The sequence below is a fragment of the Xiphias gladius genome, chromosome 3 (assembly GCF_016859285.1).
Source record: "Xiphias gladius isolate SHS-SW01 ecotype Sanya breed wild chromosome 3, ASM1685928v1, whole genome shotgun sequence".
NCBI lineage: Eukaryota > Metazoa > Chordata > Actinopteri > Istiophoriformes > Xiphiidae > Xiphias > Xiphias gladius.
The window spans coordinates 7,101,039-7,125,579 of NC_053402.1; the positions used below are offsets into that span (position 1 = coordinate 7,101,039).

Here is a 24,541-nt window from a genome sequence, read left to right on the forward strand (position 1 = left end):
AATAAACACATCTGTCTCTGAATATTCTAGAAGATGAAAGTACAGTACCAGCATTGGTTTTTTTCAGCACTGAAAACTAAGAGCATTCCATTTCCTATTCATGAAAAAAGCCCCATTGCATTTTCCCTCACACTTCCCTTAAGTAAAGATAACATCTGGGATAAGAAAGCAGAAGAGGGAAAGGGAGGAGGGAGCATGTGTATTTGTGTGTGTTGGAGAGAGAGAGAGTTCTTCAAAGCTTGGCGTAGTATGTATTGAATCAGCCATGGGAGGGAAGTGTGGGAGATAAGCCTGTGACAGCTGCTGAACACCTCTGTGTTTGTGTGTGTGTGTGTGTGTGTGTGTGTGTGTGTGTGTGTGTGTGTGTGTGTGTGTGTGTGTGTGTGTGTGTGTGTGCGTGTGTGTGTGTGCGTGTGTGTGTGTGTGTGTGTGTGTGTGTGTGTGTGTGTGCGCACGCACAGGCGTGCATCTGGGCCCCCCATTCAGAAGGAGTGTTTCTGAATCCCAACCACCTGCCAGCTCTGGTCCCTTATGGCAGGTGTGAGTTGGTTTGTACGTGATTCAGACCACTGATGAACATTGGAGCATATGTGACAGTCTTATCATCTGCATCTCCCTGTACTAACATTAAGACAGGCGCAGAGATTACTGAAATGTTAGGAACTGTGGGGGCTGCTCATATGAATGGTATGTGCTTGATTCAGCCTAATAAAAGAAAAAAATGACCCAAAAGGCAAAATATCATTAAAATGAGGATGGTGACAGTAGAGAAAATGGAGCCCTAAAGTGCTCAATATTAAAGAAATTAATAAGCAATTATGAAATAAATAAGCACATTAATTGTGTAAAAATGAATATATAAATTAAACAATAATTTGTGAAAACATCAACATAAAACTCAGATCACTACTATAAAATTATTTTTGATTATTCTTATTTTCATAAGAGAGTTTTAGAACCCATAGAACTTTTTATTTCAGAATTCCCTTTTTCAAAATTCCTTTAATTTTATAATTGCTTTTCTCTCAGTGACACTTTTATTTCACATTTGATTATGTCATTTTTTATTTCACAATTTCACTTTTAGTAACAGTGGTATTACCAATCAAATGCCCCCTGCCTCTTAAGATAACAAGCTCAACAACAGGTATCTAATTTAGCCAGTTAGCTCCTGTTAGCTACAACAACACCAATATCAGAGTAATCAGCAGTTATCACAAAAAAATAACCTTTCCTTTTTATTTACATAGCTTGGCTGCACATGCTACCGACCTAGTTGGCTAAAAAGTTTGTCAGGACTGTGAGCTTGGTTTATTATTCAGAATCAAATTGAAGAGACAGTGTTAACAACAGCAACTAATGTTAGCCGGTTAATTCAAAGTTAACTCTGGAGCGTTTTGGTTCTAAAGATGTTCCTCAAAGAAAGACACACAACTCTTTGAGGAGAAAAAAGACTCTTTTTGGCTCAGGCCAACAGGAGCTAGCTAACACTGCTAACACTGTCTCTTCACTATGATGCTAACTAATAATCCAGGCTCACAAACCAAGATAATAAGCCAGCTAGGTATGTAGCATGAGCAACCTTGTTAAGTTGAACTGAGGGAGAAGTTTAGTTTGTCTGTCTGTCTACAGTGTTTAATTACAGCAGTAGCCTCTAATTACTTTGGCGCCGGGTCCAAATTACGGCTTTTCAGGTGTGGGGTTCGGGGGGGTCTGTTCCTTTCAGAGGAAGCTCAGTGCTTAGTGAGGAACTTAGGTCTGTTTCTAGTTTCATAACTAATTTGATTCATTGTGACATTGTAAATGACATTGGGAGGGTGTTGATGAGATATGAGAGAAGCTGCTGAACTGACTACCCTGGCAGGAGGTGAGCTTCAGTCGGTCATTGAGAATTGCCGATCTGACACCAAATCCATGCACAATAATTACGTATAGACACACAAAACAACACATGAAAACAGCCAATGAGCTATGGTAAATAAAAATATGCTGCACATGTCCCGATCAATCATTTTACAGACATTATTGACAGCAGATAGTCAAGCGCGCTGACCACGGTGGAGCTGCGCATATCCATTTAAAATTACTGATGACAATTTCAATTAGATTATGAATTTCTTTTACGATTGTTTGTAGCATTAAAAATGTTTATGATTATTTATCAGTTATCGATTCCCCCCAAGCTTGGAATTTTGTCTTTTCTGAGGGAGCTGAGGTCTCTTTTGGGGGAGCTAAGCCCTCCCGGGCTTTCCCGCAATCTGGTCCTACCTAACCAGAGGTAACTGGCTAAATTTGGTAGCAAAGCTTGGTGAAAATATTAATATGAAAATAATATTTAATGATAATGAATTGACTTTTAATTATTACTTAGATTATTTTATAAATTCAGACTCATTTATATATTTTAATATTTATTTTAGGTGTTAATATTTAACACTCCATAAGAGAAAAAACTTGGCAACAACCTGAAATCATGGCAGTGCATCATCAGTGTGTGAGGAATATGAACTTCGAGGTCAATAATAACGAGTAAAAATAGCAATGACAATAAATCACAGAATACACCAGTCTCTCAGATGTGTGGGAGAGCGGAAGAGCTTTTTCCTGCCTCACATCACAAGGGATCATAGGTTAAATTCACAAGCAGGTGGCCAAGTGAAAGAGATCCTGAACCAGGACGTTTCTTTTAGACATTTCCATTATTCTCTAGCCAGACCAAAGCAGGTCAAGATACGCCATCTGTTTAAATAACCTGTTGTATTTAATATGAAAGTTATACCATAAGACCGAGACTTCATGATGTCTTTCAAGTAAATGCAATTTCTCAGGATCTCAGCTGACTAGATTTGGCTCTCAACCACAATTGCAAATTGGAGAGTCTGTAAACATTGTGGGCTGAGATCACTGCCGTCAGATAACAAGCTCATATTTCCAAAATGTCAGCTTTTCAGGAGCTAAGAAAAACAGAGCTGTTTTTCAACTTGATGACGCTGAATTTGGTTTCATGAGTCTAAGGGTTTGAAGTAACTATGCAACTAAAGTGAAAACATGAAAATCGGCAAAACTGGAGTTCAATGGTACAGTACCCAATGGGATTGCTTAAAAGCTGAGTACTGAATGTACAAACTGAGCTGCATAATGTCAAGGAATTAGTTCTCGTATGAGTATTCAGTGCCTCTTTGTCTGTCTCTGCCCAGCCTGCCACTGTAACCTGCATGCCCGTCGCTGTCGGTTCAACATGGAGCTGTACAAGCTGTCAGGACGGAGGAGTGGCGGGGTCTGTCTTAACTGCCGTCACAACACAGCGGGACGCCATTGTCACTACTGCAAGGAGGGTTACTACAGGGACATGACCAAGTCCATCTCTCACCGGAGAGCTTGCAAAGGTAATAGGATATGACAAAGGTTGGATGCTACATTATTTGTTTTATTATTAAAGTCACACATTTGAATTCCCCTCATTCTTTGTGTAAGAAATAAACTATAATGATACTCTAGCTATTGTGCATTTTTTTTTTCATTTTTTTAAATGAAGATTATGCTTTTTTAAATTTTTTTTTACATATCTGGGTGGGCATTTGCTATGGCAGTGGTTAAAGCCAAAAGCTAAGCTATTTTTATTTTTCAGGGGAGATAAATGTGCTTCATATACAAAAATATGTAGACAGTATATGTACATATACACATACAGCATATACAGTGCATTCAGAAAGTATTCAGACTGCTTAACTTTTGTCACATTTAATTTGCAGCCTTATGCTAAATGCATTTGAATTAATTTTTTCCCTCATCAATCTACACTCACTTCCCCATAATGACAAAGCAAAAACAGAATTTTAAAAAGTTTTGTAAATTTATTAAAAAGGAAAAACAGAAATATCACATTGACATAAGTATTCAGACTCTTTGCTATGACACTTGAAATTTAGCTCAGGTGCCTCCCATTTCTCTTGATCATCTTTGATATATTTCTACAACTTGATTGGAGTCCACCTGTAGTAAATTCAACTGATTGGACATGATTTGGAAAGGCACACACCTGTCTATATAAGGTCTCACAACTGATAATGCATATCAGAGCAAAAACTAAGCCATGAACTGACTGCAGAGGTCAGAGATATGATTGAGTTGAGGCACACATCTGGGGAAATCTACAAGAGAATTTCTGCTGCATTGAGGGTCCCCAAGAGCACAATGCCCCCCATAATTCTTAAATGGAAGACATTTGGAACAATCAGGACTCTTCCTGGAGCTGGCCTCCCAGCCAAAATGAGCAATCAGGGGAGAAGGGCCTTGGTAAGCTCCCAAAAAAGCACCTGAAGGACTCTCAGACTGTGAGAAACAAGATTCTCTGGTCTGATGAAACCAAGATTGAACTTTTTAGCCTTAGTTCTAAGTGTCATGTCTTGAAAAAACCAGGGACTGCTCACCTGCCCAATACCATCCCAACGGTGAAGTATCATGCTGTGTGGGGGGGTCAGCAGCAGTGACAGGGAGGCTGAACATAGCAAAGTACAATGAAGTACATTACAATCGCTCAGGACCTCAGACCGGGCTAAAGGTTTTACCTTCCAACAGGACAATGACCCTAAGCACACAGTCCAGACAATGCAGGAGTGACCTAGGGACAACTCTGTGAATGTTCTTTAGTCGCCCAGCGAGGGCCCTGACTTGAACCCAATTGAACATCCCTGGAGAGACCTGAAAATGGCTGTCCACCGATGGTCCCCTTCCAACATGACAGAGCTTGAGAGGATCTGCAGAGAAGAACGGCAGAAAATCCCTAAATCAAGGTGTGCAAAGCTGGTCACGTCATTCCCAAGAATACTCAAAAATACTCTTAAATTGCTACCAAAGGCCCTACTAAATCTAAATACTAATGTCAATGTGATATTTTGTTTTTTCTTTTTGATAACTGTGCAAACATTTCTAAAATTCTGTTTTGGTTTTCTCATTATGGAGTACTGAGTGTAGATTGATGAGGGAAAAAAATAATTTAAACTATTTTAGCATCAGGCTGCAACATAACAAAATGTGAAAAAAGTGAAGGGGTCTGATGCACTGTACACTCAGTTGTCAGTTTATTAGGTATACCTAACTAAGCCTAAATCAGTCTAATACAGCAGTCTTGCAATATATCCTCCTTCATGAAGGTTATAATGTTCAGTTTTTGTTGTTACTGTGTTAAAGAGGTGTTGATTCAACTGTATGATCATTTTGGATCCTGCAAATTGTAGTGCTGTTGAACTGTATTGCATTATAAAAAGAGGTGTGTCAGTTGTTTAACCTACCCTCATTGATTTGAATGGGGTGGACAAAATTACAGGAACACCTGTCAACATGACGCAATGCAGCTCAGTAGCACCACAAAACTGGCATGTGAGTGTACATACAGTATATGGAGACAAAACATAACAAACTACTGACTGGAGCATATCATACCCCTGTATAGTCTATGAATGTTGATGAAAGATTGTCTTTCCCCTTTTTTTTACAAGCACACATGGCTCTGGTTATGTACTGTTAGCGAATTAAGTCGTCAGTCCATCTACAACATTAAGCATTTGGAAGCCAGGCCCCTTAACTGGCTATTGTTACCACTGATTACCAGTAGATGTTACTTTTCGTTCGAACTATTGCAATACCTGCTGAGTCGTTGCCACACTCAGTGTTGTGTTTGTTCTACATTATACAAAGTATGGCATCTAGCTAGTGCTAGCTGACTCTCTTTTATGGGTCTGGGTATGGTGACGCAAATAACCAGAGCGTCGAAATTAACATCAACGAGTAATCCTGTAGCCTCAGCACTCCGTACGTTACTCTGTGATTTGCAAAACAACACAGACTACTAATGTGTCACAGAGTGAACAAAGAGACAGCACACTCAAAGACTAGATTAAGCTACAGCTAACAATCTCAGCCCCACAGCTGGTTAACTGTCTGTTTGGGGCTGCTAGACTTGAAATTATATTACAAACAATATAATTCAGTGTCTGTCCTCACACAGACACTGTACAGATAAAATTAGAGTAGGGACATCGTAAGCCAAACCAAATATTCACGTCCTCTGGAGAACACTGATGTTGGAGGCGCTGTCACTGCAGAAAAATAAATAAAACTTTATTAAAATTTCTTAAAGTTTCTTCTTTTTGGCAGTTACAATTTTGACCAAATAATTACTCAATTCAAAGCAAACACAAAGTATATATATACTGATTTCTTAGCAAAAATGAATTTGAACTTCATCTTTAAACAAAGGAGTTAGCATTAGATTTAACACGTTCTTCTAAAGCTATGGTTAGGGTAATGTTTTATACACATATCATTCACTGTGCTCTTTTTCACACTTGCGGTATTAAAAGAATTTTTAAAAAGTTTAAAGAAAAGCGCCCAGCTGTCTTGGTGTCAGTGAAATGACCCATGCAGCTCCCAAGCTATTTGAGGTCCTCTGTGGATCCCTGACAAGAAAAACATAACAAACAGAACAGAGGTGTGAGCTGATCCACTGAACAGAGCAGTGGAAACAAGTTGCTAATCGTCCCTCACAACACACATACACATGTGCATAGGTACAAAAAACCACACATACACACACACACACACACACACACACACACACACACACACACACAAGTGTGAGCACATACACCAGGGCTTGAGACCAAGCTGCCAAGGATAAATGTGTGGGGAGACAAAAGCTGAGCTCCTTCTGTCTCGTAGCTCCTCAGGGAATAAAGATAGGCTCCAATGCCCTGAGCAAACATACTGCTGTCACTCAATCATTTTGTCTAAACACTCACCAGCAAAATATCCCATAGATGCACAAAATACTTGTACATATCCATGCCTGTATCTCGCTATGCGAGAAAAACTAACATACAAACTTCGATGTTAATGTCTGAGATGATCCTAACTGGTAAAGACATTCCTAACACTAAGAGCAAACAAGGATGTCCATAGTTTTTGTAACGAATAATCCGAAATTCTATTGAAAAATTAAAGATTATAAATGGTTGTTCAGTGTTTTTTGAGGGAAAATCTGTTTATAGTCTGTCAACATAGGAAAAAAAACAAAAAAACACAAAATGCTACAAATTTTACTGCAGTACTACTGCATGCTTTTAAAAATTTTTACTGGCTGCCATTGTACATTAACATCCTGATCTCTTACCACATACTAATGATAAATGAGTGAGTTTGGGCAGATGCACATATCATGGTCTTCAGCCACATCCACTGCTGAACTGTGACTGGATGCTGACAGGGTCTCAGGATGCCTGTCCTCCAGTGCCCCTATGCTTGGTACACCATTGGCTATTTAAACACAGAAACAGCAACACGATATTTCCTACAACTAGCCACAACAGTCCTCCTCTCTTAATTCAATTTTACTCGCATGAAATAAGAACAAAGGCATGAGCAACATGGCCTACGAAAGTGTTTTTAGTTTTTCTTTTAATATCAGACAGTCAGAGATCACTGTCAAACAGAGCGTTGGGGTTTATTTTCTGCATGTGACAGTGTTGTGCTGAACATAAGCTTGACAGATCATCTGCACTCAAAAATGACCAATTGTTCTTCGCAGAATTGTTTCACTCTGCCAGCCTAAATATTTTCACAAGCTTATTTAGGGAGTAGTTTGGTTCAAGGGGATGGATCAGGGAGCAGGTTAGTGTAACAGAGGTTCTCACTATGCCTAATGATGTAGCAACATCCATAGATCTCTGCAAAGGCTTTCCAAACAGCTGGATCAGTAACCTGAATACTGGAAGCCCCTCTCCCCATCCCTCCAAAAACCCAGCTCATTTCTCTGGAATCAAACCCAAACACCCTGATTGCTGCCTTTCTCCTCAGGTGACAAAAACAGGGCAATGTGACATCCGTTACAAACCACTATATTTATTATTCAAATCAGCCAACCATCCCACTCTGCTGTTGTTGGACAGGAAATACAGCGCTGCGCCAACACAGCCAGGAGGAAGTCTGCTTTCATTCCCAATTCCTTAACCCCCCCTCCAAAACTCCACATCTCAACAAAATGTCCTCTAAACGATTCACTTAATAGTTGGAGGTTAAATGAAAAAAATGTCTCTTCTGCGCTGCACAGCGCCTACATCTCCAGTGGCAGTGTAGAATGCCTTATGCTTTATTTCCCAGATTAACAACTTCACCCCTCATCAAGCGCAGTGTAAACATGGCTTTTGGAGAACCACAGTGCATACCCCCCCGCCCCTAACAGTTTGTTTTTTTCCCAGTCCCCTCGTATGTTTGGCAGTCTAAGCCTATAGCTAGGCACAGCGAGTCCACAGAGATGAAGCTGGTACATGGTTCATTGCACTGCACTCCCCCGAACTCCTCAGCAAACATTCAACTCAGCAGGCCCCCCACTGCAGGTTGAAATTAATTAATGTTCCCAGTTTGTAGCACCCCTGGTAAAGGCAGTAAGGCTTTTGCATTGGTGGGGGGTGGAGGGGTGTGGGTGGTTGGGGGCTGTTGAGATTCCAGTAGTAAGAAATGCAATTTGTCAACCTGTCATCAAAAGTTTTTGAAAAAAAAAAAATCAAAGTAAAAAAACAGAGAAGCCTGATATTTTATTTCTCTATAAACTTTATTCAGTCTATCACAATTAATATAGAGTTAATCTGTTTGCAGCTTCTTAAAGGACCAGTTTGACATTTTGGGAAAACGGCTTATGCACTTTCTTGTTTACAGTAGATAGAAAATTGATAACTCTCTCATGGCTGTACAGTAAATATGAAGCTACAGCCATCAGCTGGTTAGCTTAGCTAAGCATAAAAACTTAGAAACAGGGGAAAACAGCAAGACTGGATCTATCCAAAATTATCACAATACACCTTTTTTGTTTAATTCAAAGCCTATGTGTACAAATAAACATTGCATTTTTACAGGGGGTTTGCGATTTTTTGGCTGGGATTAGTATGCTAAGCTACGGTAACCAGGCTGTAACCTGGCTGTAGCCGTATATAGAGAGCCAAAGTCATGACATCATGTCTGGGCTAGCCTCTCACTGCAATTCCTCATTCAGCATTTCTTACATTGGTTTTTCTGAACATATTTCTGAGGTTTATTTTCCACATTCTAAGACAAATTCGCATCCAAAACAACACTTGCTATTAGGAGTTGAAATCTTTGTGATTTAACAACGACAATTACTTTGTTAGCATACACAAAAACACAGCTCCCATGGTACTTCCACCATGGTAACTTGATTTCATCCCTATCCATAAAAGTCACCAATACTATCTTCTAATATCATTTTTCCAACCTTTAAGCTATAGTCTCTGTTGTCTAAAAACTTGTACACTGTGCAGTGCTGCTGTTATTACAGACATGTCTGAACTCGGCACAAGCTGTGACATTTAACCCAGGATGGTCTAGCAGTTATGGGAAATTGTTGTCCATAAAAGGCCGTTAAAAAAACAGAAATATTGAATAAACAACAATATAGTTGGTTTTCATGTCTATATAAAAAAACAAGGATGCAAGCAACATTGGGGTAGAAAGCACATTTCCAAAAAATTATAATAGGTTATGTACAGACATTTTCACTTCCAGTCGCTTGCCGGAAACCTGTGAAATTACTGTCAGGTGAACCAGACCAGATCACTTGAACAAAAGGCTAATTCTGCTCTCTGTGGTAAAAGGCAGGTTTTCTTATGGTGAAATAATGAACATTTTCCACTTGTGATTCAGGCAGTTTTAGGCCCTAAAACAATTTTTCATATTGATCTCCTCATAAGCTCTCTGCCATTTCGGGTCATTGTCTGCCCCTTGCCTGTGCGAGCATCTCGCTGATGATGTCGCTTGGAAACCTGTCTGTTTGATCTTTTGTTTAAAATGTTACCGTCCATGTCTAAACATTTGTAGTGAACTGCATGACATACTGTTGAGTAAGGCTCTGTTCCAAGGCTGAAGTTTGACTTTGGCTCCCTTTCTACTAGACAAATATGAGAGTACTGTCAAACGTCTCATCTAATTCTCACCAAGAAAGCAAATTAGAATATTTTGCAAAATGTCAAACTATTGCTTTAATAAGTAGGCACAAAACTTAATAATGTTGGGTTTTATGAATTTTACTGTTCTAGTTCCATCCTGAAATATTATTTGTAAATGCTTTAGAAGGTGACACCTGCACAATAAACAGGCCCGAACCAACAGACAGTATTTCATAGATTTTTATTTCCTTGATTTTTGGTTGATAAACAGTGTACAGTAGCAGCCAAAATAAATGTACAGAGTGTCACCTCTCTGTAATCTTAACTTTCACTGTTAGCTGCATTATGTGTTTGTAGTGCCATTAAAAGCCCTCCCTCATTTTGATGCAAACAACTTAGTGGTGTTGAATTCTCAGAAGAAATAGCTTTAATCCCTAATACTTTTGTCATATGATTTTATCTCAACACATACACTTGGCAGAAACACAAAGTAGAACAAAAAAAAAAAGTTAGACCATTTTTTTGAATTTAATAAGTATCTCATTATGTTCATGAAGCTCCATAAATTCCAAGTAAAAGTAACTCCAACCTCTACTGGACCACTTGAAGCAAATTTCAAATGACTCTGCTGGTACATATAACACATGCAGGGCTAATAGGGAGGCTGGGCTTCCACTTCAAACACTGGCTTTATGGTAAATGTTTAGCAGAACGTACATACACAGAGTACAAATTCATCACATTTAACTTGCAATCCTCCCAACTAACAGCTTTGAAGAGCGTTCCATTCATCCATTAAAAGGAATCATTATTCAGGCAATATTCGCAAGGAACTCAAAAAAGCTTCAATCTGAAGAGCAAGCAGTATGTCTGATTACAATACTGACACAAAGCTCTCTCTCGAGAAGCTCATGCACGCACACATACACACATGCATAACACATTCCCATACATTTTGTGATGTACACAGTCGACCAAAGCTGTGCGGTTATAGTGAAATACTACAATTAATCAAGTGATTTACTCTTCTGCATGCCTTCTACAGAGCAGACCTAATGAAGAATCCTATGGTCTTTCTGGGTGGAGTGAAGCAGTGTAATTTGATTGAGGTTTTATGCTGGTCCAAGGCCCAGTTCCCCATCTGTGATGGTCTGTAAGGAAAATACAGCCCACACTAATGTGAATGATTTCTCACTAGGTTTTAGTGCTAAGATTACTTTTTATTGTATGGAATATGTAGAGTCAGCAGAGGACAAGCCAGAGACATACTGTAGTCATTTGAAAGCTGATATTTGTTTTGTAATGCTGCTGGTTTTGTAAACCACTCATGTTTTAATTTTTCAAATCACATGTTGTTTACTTGGGTAAAATTTAGTTTGATGTTCTTGTGCTTTTTATTTTACTCCCCTCCCACGATAGCATGTGATTGCCACCCAGTTGGAGCAGCAGGGAAGACGTGTAACCAGACAACAGGCCAATGCCCCTGCAAGGACGGAGTGACAGGAATCACGTGTAACCGCTGTGCCAAGGGCTATCAGCAGAGCCGCTCTCCCATCGCTCCCTGCATCAGTAAGGCTGACTTCTACCACCTTTGTACACAATACAGAGTGTTAATCCATCTTAACAGCAAAAGAAGGGCAAATCTGGTACCATTGTTTTAATGAAAGATACACTATAGTTTATAAATTGCTAATTGACAGCTTTATTAATGAGTAACAAATCATGTATATAGGCTTTATAGATCAGTCATAAGCATTAATAAGTCAAATTTTGGGTTGCTGAGTTGTGAAAAATCCATTTGCATGGTGTATACACTCCTGTTTAACCAGGATTTTGCATCATCATGTATAAAGATTCATGTAAATCCATGTATTAACAACATATTTACAAGTACAACTGCAGGCCTGGTTGATTATTATAAATCAAATAGGTCAAAACACTTTATTAATGACTTATCCTTCTTCTAACAAGCCATCAGGTCTGCAGTAACAAATTTTAGTGAGTCATTTTTAAAGGGTTCCTGATTTTTTGATAAGCCATCAAGATGAATTAAGTGTAGCCAAAAAGGCAGCTCTTATTATGCAAGAGATTGATGTAGACTAGCCAACAGGGGATTGTTTTGACAATTTGATAATCCAAAAGTCTTTCTGGATTGTTTTTCTTGATTGTTACTAATTTATAAAGCATTCAAAAATAATGTATTACCTATAAATAAAACCATATATTGTAATTCATAAACTCTTTATATATATAAAATTCAGCTATTGCTGTATGCTAAAATGGTTAAGCTAAAAAGCATATTTTGCTTATGCACAGACACACACCTAAGGCGTGGTCACACCAGAAAGTTGTACAGCGAAATTAATGCATACATCTTTGTGAAATATTTGGTTCTTGAAGCTTGGTGATTTAGTGACTATACTCGCACTCATTCACTAGTTGGTGAACTGCTGTGGCTGGGAGCTAACTGCTAACACACTTACTGGCCGGGCTTGCACTAGTTAGTTGCAACAGCTCACGCACCTTCATTAATTTCCTCTCTACTATTCTATTTACTCTTCCATTTTGCTCAATAAAAAGTTATTAAAGAGGGAGAATAAAGCTCTCTAAGCTAACAACCTTGCTAATGGTCAGTTAGCAAACGCGTTACTTTAGCCTGGTTGGTATCAGGACAAAAACCTCAGATAGTTTTATTCAAAAGACATTGTACCAGTGTCTCCTGTCTCATAATGGTCTGCATGCAAAATATTGGAGTGGATTTATTTACCCACGGGCACATCAACTGATTGTTAGATTAGAATGAATTGATTGCAGCCAGGCCTTTAGCCAATTTAGATCCTACAGTCCAAGCTTTGATACCTTTGCTTCTCCAGAGATAGCAAATCCTAATAATTACCTCAGGACAAGACCTGAAAAGGACAGGACATGTTGTTGTAATGCATGAATTCATGGCTCACACTCTGTTTGTGTTATTTTTATACGCCTGTTCCATTATGTTAGATAGATATTTGGCTGTTTAAACCAGAGCCAGGATAAACAGACCATTAATGCTCGCCTAACATGGCCTTGTGTGCCTTCAACACCATTAACGGTCCGTCTCACAATAAATCCCCAGAATGAGTCCAAGGGAATGATGGCTGATATGTTTATTGGCTGTATCTGTTGCCTGCAGATTTCCAGGCCCTCTGCAATAAATGCCAGCGCCTCACAGAAACAGAGATGGGTCACTAGTAGCTGCTCTAGCTAGGAGCATCAAGTAGCTGGCTGGCATGAACAGATAAGATAACAGTGATGTCTGCGAGGTCATGTACACACTAACAATTGTCCACTATGTTACTGGGGTTGACATTTCTGATAAAGTCGTGTGGAAATTGGACATGGTCTCTGTGGACTAAGAAACAGATTGATATGTTGGGCCAGAATCCACAATAACTTAAACCTGTGAACCTGCTGGAACAGGATTTCTTCAATTTTGTTGGGAAGGTATCAAATGTGCTGTAAAAATTGGAGGAAACTGGGTTTTTTAAGAGCAGAATATATTTTGTTTCTCATATATTTTTTGAGATAATGTCTTTTGGTTTTAATTGTACGATATTAAATTTTTGTGATATCTACCTCCCTGCCAACTCCGACTTTAACAAGACCGGCGGCCTTGGCTCTCTTTAGCTACAACATACCAAAAATCAGGAGGGAGCAGGACATTAAAAGCAAACTCACTTTCTCGCAACACATTTTTCAGCATTTTCTCATAGTTATAACCATCACATAAGTCATATTTTGAATTCATTCATGATTACAATGTGAAAGATGTATTTATTCCTCCTTGTCCCAGAGATCCCAGCTGCATCTCCTACAACAACTTACAGCAGCTATGAGGAGCCGTCAGGTGAGTAACACAGCAAATACTCTGTTGATTTTTGAACAATAAAACAAGAGAAAACATCTCTTGAACTAAAGTCATCATTTTATGACCGTTCCAGTTTTCATGCTCACCTGCACAATTTAGTGGTATCATTACTGTTTAATTTTTATTTTTGTTATGTTATTTTAACATTGTGGCAGGGATTTTTTTAAATCACTGCATGCAACTAAACGAAATTAACTGTTCCTTCATGTAAATATAGCATGTATGGCCTTGTTTGCCATATATACTTTACTGTATGTTTGTATGTACGTATTTATGTATGTATGTGTATATATATCTATATATATGTGTGTGCGTGTGTGGGTGTAATTATATGTGTACCGTATATCTAACACATGCGTGTTTTTCCATCCATTCATTGTATCACTCTTCAACTAAACACACATCCGTGAGGTCTAACTGCCATTGATGTAAACTCCAGATATTTTGCCAGTGCTCCCTTTGGCCTTGTTGCCTGTATTCCCAGCCTGCCCCTCAGCCTCCCCAGGGTTTCAGCCCTAATCTGATTAAATGCTTCATTTGAACTAGTTTGTATTTCAATCAAGGCTGATTGCGCCAGCAGTGAAGCCCTGTATGACTCTATTGTTTATGTGCTCTGACAACGGTCTCCATATTGGCCTACATATATATATATTGACAATAATATATACCTGCAGGTTTAATATCATTTTCAGGGTCTGTCTTTAATGGCTGACCTTTCATTATTAATTATCCATGAGCAAACAAGCTCTAAACCTGTTGCCTTAGCTGTTAATCTATTAATTTACAGTAAATAAATTTGTTTTACCATGATACAGGTTTGTATGAAAAGGCTGAGTCACTTCTGATCATCGATCAGCGTCTGACGAGAGTGGCGCCACTGACTTCATTGAGCTTTGTTGTGAGTCCCACTTTCTACTATAGTGACTGCCGAGGCTGTGAGGAGTTTGGACTCCTGTCAGAAACTCAACATAGACACCACCCTCCAAATTAGGAGCAGTGTGGTCCCCAGGGACCCCGCAGAATAAACGTGGCACTGCTGCAGGGACACACAAAGGGGGCGTTTGTCCTCACAGCAGGAGATTGGACCTTAATGAGAGCTGTGCGTGTAATGGCCCACTGCAGTGATTGCGCTAAGGGGCTAATGGGCAACGTCGGCTATCAAAGGGAGGTATGATGAAGGCCCCCAGGGGCCAGCGGCAGATAAAGAGCCCCCCCACCACCACCACTTCATTTACATGGAAATCAGGCATGCTCGATATGGACTCGTCAAATTCATTTACTTTGGGATTTCCTCTTTTCTTATTTCTCTCGCAATCCCCAAAAGCAGCCAGGCATTCCACCAGAAATGCTTTCTCTACATACATGAATTCGATCCTCAATCCACGTCCCAAACCGCTCTTTATTTTTTTTGAGAGAGGGAGGAGAGGGGCGTTTTTTTCTTCCTCCATCATTACCCAGGCAACCTCATTCACACAGAGTATAATGGGGAAGAAAGGGGAAGACTGGACAGAGGGCTGGAAGAAATAATGAAGTTTGTCCATATTCAGGCAAGCTGAAAGGTCCCCTCTCTCTCTCAACTGCCCCCTCCTTTCTCTTCAGACTGCCCAGCCCAGCTTTCCCACCCCCCAGAAAAGAGCACAAGGCTTATTGCTCTGGGAGAGGTGGAGCGGGAGGGGGGCAACATTCGGAGATGATCTGGTTCCAATTTGTGTCAGTCAGTGGAAAGTGGAGGGAACAAATGATTTCAATTTTCAGTTTGGCTTCTGGCCCACCACCAGCTCCCTCATTACAAAAGGTACCTGGCGCAGTGACAGTGCGACAGCCGCGGCCATCGATAAAGTCCTTTGGCAAGCTGACCCAAGTACACATACACTGGTGTCAAAGCTATACCGCTAAGACATTAATCATAAGTCTGTGAGATTCTTTCCTGGGGGGGAAGCACAGAACATTTACCCTCAAGCAACGTTAGAGTATTCAATTTCTCCCTTCATGTGACTGAAATGATGCTAAGGGTCCCTGCTAATTTTTGGTAGGTCACTAGCTAATTTCCCCCCATGAACTTCTTTTGTGCAGGAGTGACCTCCATAGCCCTCAGAGATCACACAATGCATGCCAGGATAGTGACGAGGGAGCAGGCTAGAGTGGAAAAGTTGGGAGGAGCAGAGAAGGAATTTCTTTAATCTTTAATCCGTTTCAGAGTGGCACTTGGAAGGCATCTTTAAGACCCTGGGGGCACAAATAGTGTGATGCAAGAGACCAAATGTAAAGCCTATCCAACTGGAGCCTGGCTTGATGATACTGAAACCCACTTATTTTGTTATAAGAGGCATTTTATACATCACAGGATGAAATTTGCTATCTAACTCTTACACTTTATTTCTCGCTCACGTTTTTTCCCCAGATTGTGAATCTCACTGTAAAGCTTCCAAGGGAAAGATGAAGATCACCATGAAGAAGTACTGTAAAAAAGACTACGGTGAGTGAGTCCAACATGCAGGAATGTGCTGCCAGATGTCAGCCAGCAGTCAAGAGGTCAGATGTCTCGATTAATCAGATGCTGAGCATGGCCAAACCACACCCTGGTGCTGCTTTCCGTGTTTCAATGATAGTTTACTTACACAGCCTCAGGTCATGTTCACTAATACAGATTAATATGAAAACATATTTTTTCTCTCTGATGTGGGCTTCCATGCAAACTATGCTGACAGTTCCCACCTTTGAAAACAGAAGATTTCAAAAATGTTCTCTAGAGTGGATCAGTTTGAAGCATGAACATGGAAAATGGAGCTTTTCAAGATGTATGACTATCAGCCAGTATTCTGTCACATATAATTGTTCCTTTAGTGTCGTGATATAAGCTGATTTGATCCCACAGTACAGGCATTTTCATGACAGCTTTTTTCACACTCTCAGATTTTCACACAACTGTATACTGTTTTTTTTCCCCCCTAAAGTGTGGATGCTACATTTTTGGAAAAAGATATGAAAATGCAAGTGTGGGTAAAACGTGGTTTTTAAGTGTAAACAGGGTCTTTTTTTGACATTTGGAGCAACACCAGGTGGATTACTTTAAAATGGTGCTGGTAACTCACACAAGCTGAATATTTCCCGAGGGTCATGTTCAAAACTAATCTCAGCAAGAAAAGTTAGAATTTGTAAGGGCAAGTAATGCTTAGACTTCAGAAAGATGCATTGTTTATATATTATGCCTAAATGTATTGCTCTATTGTGCAAAAGAGCAAATTTCAGATACTCACATGTAGTTGAGCAGGAATAGGTGGGGCTTTTTATTTTAAAGTAAGTAATGCTTATACTTCAGAAAGATGCATTGTTTATATACTATGCCTAAATGTATTGCTCTATTGTGAAAAAGAGCAAATTTCAGATACTCACATGTAATTGAGCAGGAATAGGTGGGGCTTTTTATTTTAAAAAAATCCTGTGTTAGTTACATGGCTTGTTCATGGAACAATTAAAAATTTAGTTGGTTTCTTCCTTTTGTTGAGTTCATCCCAAGATTTACCCACTGAGCACACAGCTATCTTTTTGGACTCTGTATTTCTCAAAAACTTCTTCACCTCCCCACTCTGCCCCTTTGCCCGCCCTGCAGCACCTCTTCCCTGGCCAGTCATAAAAGCATCAAAGTGAGGATGTCTGAACTATGGTAAAAGTATTGTAGACTTTCACCCCTGTAGACCAGGTACAGCCTGTAGACCCTGTAGAAGAGGAACACACTGCAGGAGTATGTACGAGTATGCTTTGTCCAGCCCAGTCAGCCTCAGGCATTTGGCAAAAGTTTCAGGCATTTTAGAGCAAATCCCAAACTGATAAGAGAAGCCAAAACACAAAGCAATCACATTGATGTCAATTAATCCTCAAAACAAGTGGTACAGCTGAAATACATATAACAATGTTGTGCTAGGTAAATAAATATCATGTTACAGGGTCTGAAATGATATATTAAAATGCTCTGCAAAAATCAACAACTTGGAACAAGAAGGAATTTTGATGCTTAGATGATCAATGATACAGGTCCATTACGTGTCAACCAAGACTACAACAATAGAGGAGTAATACCTGTAATACCTGTTTACCTCCAACACAGGAGGATTAGGGATATTACAGAGGCAGTAGGAGATTATGTTTTTTTTCACTGCACTACCCTACTGTGTAGTTGCACATTCATCCACATGGCAAAATTATCCACTCAGCTCTTTGGATTTTCTGCACCATTAATCATTGCAATATAGTGGTTTATCTGTTATGGGTGGATCCACATATGTAAACCACAGAGACAAAACGAAGTTTCAGGAAGATGCAGTGTTACACAGGACACTCTCCTCTCAGCCAAGACTTTGCAAGTATTGTATGCACTAAAAAGACAGTACAAGTGTGCTTCTCAAGACCCAACCTACATTTTTCTCAGTTAAACTAGTATGTATTCCATGTAAATTATAAAAGCTGTATCGTTAGCAACTTGTAGAATATCTGTCATTTAGATTTCAATGGAAACTTACAGTACATTTCTGCATTAACCTATTGTACTAAAAGTTCACAACAATTTGCTCTAGTTGGATCCTGACTAAGTTGTCTCTCATTCAAAATCATCATTAGCAAAACCTTATCAACTGTTTGTTAGAAAACCAGCTTTATGCACTTTAAACAGCATCCAACAAAAAAATGGCCAAAATATTTGATTCCCCTGTATAGTTGAGTAGACAGTAATTCAGGCCATTTGTTGCACTTTGCTAAGAAGCCAAATGCAGCAATTATTCATATTTCCATTGACTTAAATCAGTCAGGCTGATTTAAGCAAAGCTAGCGGTTCCTGTTGGTTTTCTCTGAAGTTCCTCTAAAAAGTCTGGAAGCAGATGATCCTGCCTGAGCCACGCCAAAGCAGTATGGCAGACATCATTGCTTAGCATGCATTCCCTTTGCCTCGGTCTAATTCATTTCTCAGGCCTGTCGCCTTGCTTTTGTGGGCCTTCAGAGTCTCTTCTCTATTCTTTGGGGGCCACAACCCCCCATGTGTGAGTGGTGATGCAGGCCCCCAGGGGTCACGGGAAGGGGCCCTCTGTTTAAACACAGTTGTGCGCTCTGCCGGCACTGAGCATTCCTTGGGGCACAAACAGGTGGTAAATTAGGCAGGCGATGACGGATTGCCACCCTGGAGAGAAAGAAATATGTTTTGTTTATTCAATTTTTGTTTTTCATCATTGCCGTAGCTACGGAGACGGCGGACACAAAGGGATTATATTCTTGCTTGAAACCCTCCTCTGCACACACGTACCCTCCGTCTCCCTGCCACCAGGAGGACAATGAATCAAAGGGCCGCGTGTTTACCGACGCACCAGGGTAGTGCTCAAAGGCAGGCCCCCGTAGCCTCCCTGGCCACCCCTCTGTGCTCGCCCAAGGGTAGCAGGCCCCTGATCATTCACTCAAATGATAACCAGAGGGGACAGGGGCCTCAGTGTGGTAATTAAGCAAGCTCTAATTTCATTAGCCTTTGCTTATTGGTGGCATGCAGTGTCAAGCTGCAGCGCACTGCCCACAGAAGATAAACCCAGTGGGAAGTTTGGTGGTGAGGGAGGCTCAGTTGGCAGCCATTGTGCGAGTGCAGGATCATCTAACACTTATCTCTTCTCTTTCACTGTCTGTCTCACCAAACAGTGTGCACTATTTCGTAATAGATTGTTTGACCCTGTGATCTCTCTCTCTGGTTTCTATTTAGCTCCGACCAATAGGCAGAAGGTGTGCGTGGATTTGCGTGTGTGTTTAAATACTGAAACTGAGAAGTGTAGACTGAGAACATACTTAAGAGAGAAAGAGAGGCAACACTGACACAGAGACTGTGCCTCCTCGGCCCGGAGAGGAGAGTGCTATCTCCGCTGGTTTCTCACGCTGTGAAGTTGGATGGAGCTCTGGGAGCAGAACCCGGATAGCTCATGAGGTCGGAAACACATCCTGATTCTCCTGGAACTTTTTTTGTGGCTGGGAAGACAAATAGTGCCCCCCCCCCACACACACACACACTTTCACCCCCTCCTCACACACCCTTTATGTGTCTGGATGAAGGAGAGGGCTGCAATGAATGGCAGGGCTGTGAGACCTCGCTTTACTCAGCCCAACAAACTTTCTTTCTTCTGAAATTGTGTACAATTTGCTCAAACCATGCATTGACACACATACTCAAACACCCCACTCCTCTGGTTCTCTTCATTCTTGGCAGTAAAAGGGGATGGCTAATGAACACTAAAAGTGATCATGTGCAGCCAGAAAGGCAAAGAAAAGGCTAACTTACTAAGGTATCAGAGTCAAATAAGGAAAAAAACTTATATCCAAACTTATACAGTTTGGATATTGTTATTACACAATTATTTTGTTAACTTGCAGGTCCATACCCTGACAATTTATGAGCCTTTTAGAACTGGTTAAGCAATAACTGAAAAAGCAATTAATGAATTATACATAGAAGATTAATGGATAGATAAAAGATTTGTTCCATCTTGAGTGTTTCTCAACATCTAATCCAATCTTCTCCAGATTAGATTAATTCTCACAATGTTAAATTAAACCCCGGCATAAATAGCATATTCCTGGCTAAACACATGGGGTATAGCACTACACTTCAAGCAAAGATTAGCTCCGTCACCATTAGGCTGTTTACCTCTTGTTTCAATCAATGTGATGGGGTAATAATTGCTTCCTAGGAAAGAGAATCGATGCAGGGGAGCTTCTGCAAAGGAACCGTTTACTCATTTCCTGATATTAGAATATTTGCTACAAGTCGTGTTTCAATAGTTATCCGGTTTTAGCATGATTTAGCCTGAGGTTGTAAATGTTCAGACTCCAGTTTAGCACCTGATCAACCAATTTGAAAGGATTTGTTTCAGAAGTTATATTGTTAGCAGATGCGGCATTTTTGTATACACGCAGAGAGTGCTATGACAACTGTTGTTGTAATAGGGAGTATGCTAAGGAGCACAACAAGGAAAGGTCATAGGTCAGAGATGAGAGGAACAATTTCTAGGTCCAGCTGCTTTTATTTGAAATTTTATACAATGTTATGTAAAAGTGTTGGCATCTGTCTGAGACAGCAGACAGATGCCAACACTTGAAAAAAGAAATTGTTATAGTTTATAACAATGGTTCCCAACCTTGTCCGATGTACGTGGAAGATGATGTTCAAGTACCCCTGTATCAACACAAGGCTATGTCATATTCAAACTGTTTTGAATTGTATTTCATTTTAAAATGGATGTCATTCAGTACTATGAGTTATGTACTTATATTAAGTAGATATTTTACAATATTTTTTTCACACCATTGATCTGTCAATTTTTAAGACAGTTTCGTAATACTGCCACTTGGAGTAGCAAAAGCTGAAGGTTTTAGCTCTTTATCCATTACTTTTAGCTAACTATTTCAAACAATTATCCATTACTGTTAGCAATTGAAACTGTTTATCAACTGCTTTTAGCTTTTTCACTATCTCTTTCAACAATTTATCCACTACTTTTAGCTAACTACAGCACTTAGACTTCTCGGATCAATTGCTAAAATTCCCAAACGCAGTAGTGATGTTCAGGTATTGATTCAATATGTGGATAAATTTACCCAGGTGTAAAAACAATATATCCGGGGGTACAGGGGGTACAACACATATCCCTAATTAGGAATCACTAGTTTATGATATGAATCATTGGTTCATAAAGATGATTTAAACCTGGCTTTTCTCTTCTCCTCCACCAGCTGTCCAAGTGCATGTTCTAAAAGGAGACAAAGCAGGGGAGTGGTGGAAGTTCACTGTCAACATAATTTCTGTCTACAAACAAGGTGAGCACCGCATCCGCCGTGGGGACCAGCTGCTGTGGGTACGCGCAAAGGATGTGGCCTGCAAATGCCCAAAAATCAAGCCTGGGAGAAAGTACCTGCTCCTGGGCACAGATGACGATTCTCCTGGGCAGAGTGGCGTGGTGGCAGACAAGGGAAGTCTGCTCATCCCTTGGAAGGACCTGTGGGGCCGTCGGCTGAGGAAGTTCCAACAGCGCGACAAGAGAGGAAAGTGCTAAAAGTAGCTGGAGAGGAGAGAAAGAGAGAGATTGAGGGAGAGGTGGAAGGAAAATAATGCCTTTACTGAGATGAATGCAAGGAAGAGGAGAGGATGGATCAATAAAAAAAACTGGAAGAATAAAAGATAGAGAGACAAAGGTGAAAAGTAGGAGAGATGGGGGAATGACTGAGTGCTGCTGCTCTGAGTTGGAGCGAAGAGATTAGTGTTTTTTAGGAACTCTTGTGAAGGAGCTCATTCTCCAGTTGTTCTATCTCTATTTGTCTTTCAAGGTTTGTTTTGTCATGTAATTGCAGAGTTTGCACCTACTGTTACAGATATGTCACATCCTGACTATTTTACCTATGATGCTGTTGTTTTTTAAAGTCCCTTGTTCAGTTGTTTTAAAGAGCAATGCATCTACTGTATCACCCTTTCGTGTCCTCAGAGGATCTATTTCCACTGTTCTGTGTCCAGTTAAAAGAAGAGTTACTGCATGGCACTGCAGAACTCCACTCATGTATGATAAGTTGCGCTTACAACCTGCCAAATTCTGATATTGTTTGTAACTGTGGTTAGAGTGCCATTTTGCCTGAGAGCTGCTTGCTCATATGTGAGTCTTACCACAGTGTTGTGGGAACAAAATACCATAATGATCCTCTCCTCAGTCTGTATAATGATCTCATTACATGCAAGTCTTTGTTCAGCGCTTCTCGATATATCAACAGCATGTTGTGGCTGTGACCTCTGCAATGTAAAGTAACCATACGTGCATACATACATTATTATAACTAGATGTAGAGTTAGAGATGTCAACCATGCACTTATTTTTACTAGTCAGATGTTTTAGAACATAGGAGATATGTTCACAATTATTTTTTAGAGTGGCATCCAAAAAGAAACGAATCCCATACTGTACCATATTATGCAAAAAGGCTGTATAGTTCAAATCCTGCTTGCCTCAATAATGACTGTCCTGTATGGGCTGATGTATCTGATTAACAGTAACAGCTCTGTTCAAATGTCACACAACTACAAATAACTCAGAATTTAGTGTTTATTCTCCAGTAAAGGACTAAATGTAAGTTGGATGTCCTAAAAATTTGCAAGTGACAGCACTGATGAATTCTCACTTCATTAAAAGAAGAAAAAGAGAATATCGACCCCTCAAGCAATCCTCGTACCACTGACATACTGCATGCTCACTATTTACTGTAGCTGACTGATAACTGATAAAAATTGATTGTGAATTATTTACACATTTAATTTGTAAACTTATTCAGTGTTGTGGGAAAATAACCTGTGGAGTGATAAAATATCACAGATGTTTATTGTGTAGTGTGTTCAGCACGCTGTCTGTCAAATGTTCGTCACCTCAAAGCAACTTTTTGAGGACTGGATTCCATTATTAAGACTTGGTACTTGACAAAAAGGCATGACCAATTGTCTACATTTTATAAAGCTGTATAGTATTACTTTTTTGTTTTTTCTTTTGTTAAAAATTAACTAGATCTATCTCTATGTTAACCTAACCAGTTTTAAATACTAGAGGCTTAATAAATGGAAAGACAAATAAATGTATGTCAGACAAATTTTAAATTTCATGTTTACCTGAATATGTGCACCAGGAGGATCACACACTCTCTCACACCTTGGGAGACTTTGAGTGAGTTTGACATACACAAAAACATACAGCACACTAACACACCTAATAGAGACATGTACACAAACATTCACACAGATACACCGGTACACCTTAGTACTCTGTGCATCATACTGTATGTATTTGAAATTTACAACGTGTTAATAAAGTCTCTCTCAACACATCTGTACCGACAAATTTCAACTTGTTTTGCAGGCGTTTGCAAAAAGGTACACCCTAATAGACTTCTGCTCTCCATCAATATTATGTCTGAATAATTATCTGCCCATGTTTATACATAGGCCTGTAAATGTTGTTTAGCAGTATCCATTGCAAATGGTTGTGTAATGTCCTGTAATACTAATATATTATGTTTATCACAAATGAATATATTTAATGACACATGAAACAATGTGGCTTATGTGGTTTTTATTTTTGACCTTTTATTTTTTACTTTTTGCATTGAATTGTAGATGGCTGTAATGAAAAGTATTGATAAGTGTTTGGCTATTGAACAGCCTGATAGAATTGAAAATTAATTCATCTGAAATAAACTGTGTATAAACAAAATGAAGATGATCCCAATTGAAATTACATTTTTAGTTCTTCCTGTCATCTCACTGTCATTTTTTTCACAACACTGCAACACAAGATGTGCAAACAGTGTGCTCCAATAATTACCTCACTTATTCTGTCAGTTGTAATTGTTAGCAAATTTATATTGTAATACTTATCAAAATCAAAAGGAGGCCAGCAGCATATGAAATAGTTAGACGTGCTACAACATTATAATAACTCAAACGATGACTCCATGATGATAAAATACCAGGGAACAGAAATGTAGTTTGGGATCTCAAGATCAAGCTGATGGTTAAAACTGATGCCAGAGAAGAACCTGATTGAGGTTTCCAAAAAACATATTTTCACTCACAAACAAACTTTATTGAGGTTTAGTGGACAACATATAGTTTAAGAAATATTGTCTA

At 39.6% G+C, this 24,541-nt stretch overlaps 1 protein-coding gene across 3 annotated transcripts in view; it reads left to right on the plus strand.

The window, feature by feature from the left end:
- Positions 1 to 24,147, plus strand: part of ntn1b (netrin 1b) — a 48,459-nt gene extending 24,312 nt beyond the window's left edge. For 2 of the 3 annotated variants that reach the window (XM_040156131.1, XM_040156140.1), the window contains exons 3-7: positions 3,198 to 3,386; positions 11,376 to 11,525; positions 13,789 to 13,842; positions 16,265 to 16,339; positions 21,616 to 24,147. In XM_040156131.1, the coding sequence (XP_040012065.1) occupies positions 3,198 to 3,386; positions 11,376 to 11,525; positions 13,789 to 13,842; positions 16,265 to 16,339; positions 21,616 to 21,935 (788 nt within the window). In that variant the 3' untranslated portion in view covers positions 21,936 to 24,147. Of the gene's footprint in view, positions 1 to 3,197; positions 3,387 to 11,375; positions 11,526 to 13,788; positions 13,843 to 14,678; positions 14,762 to 16,264; positions 16,340 to 21,615 lie in introns of all 3 variants that reach the window. The other variant, XM_040156149.1, reaches the window with a different exon arrangement.
- The last annotated feature ends 394 nt before the right edge of the window (positions 24,148 to 24,541 follow it).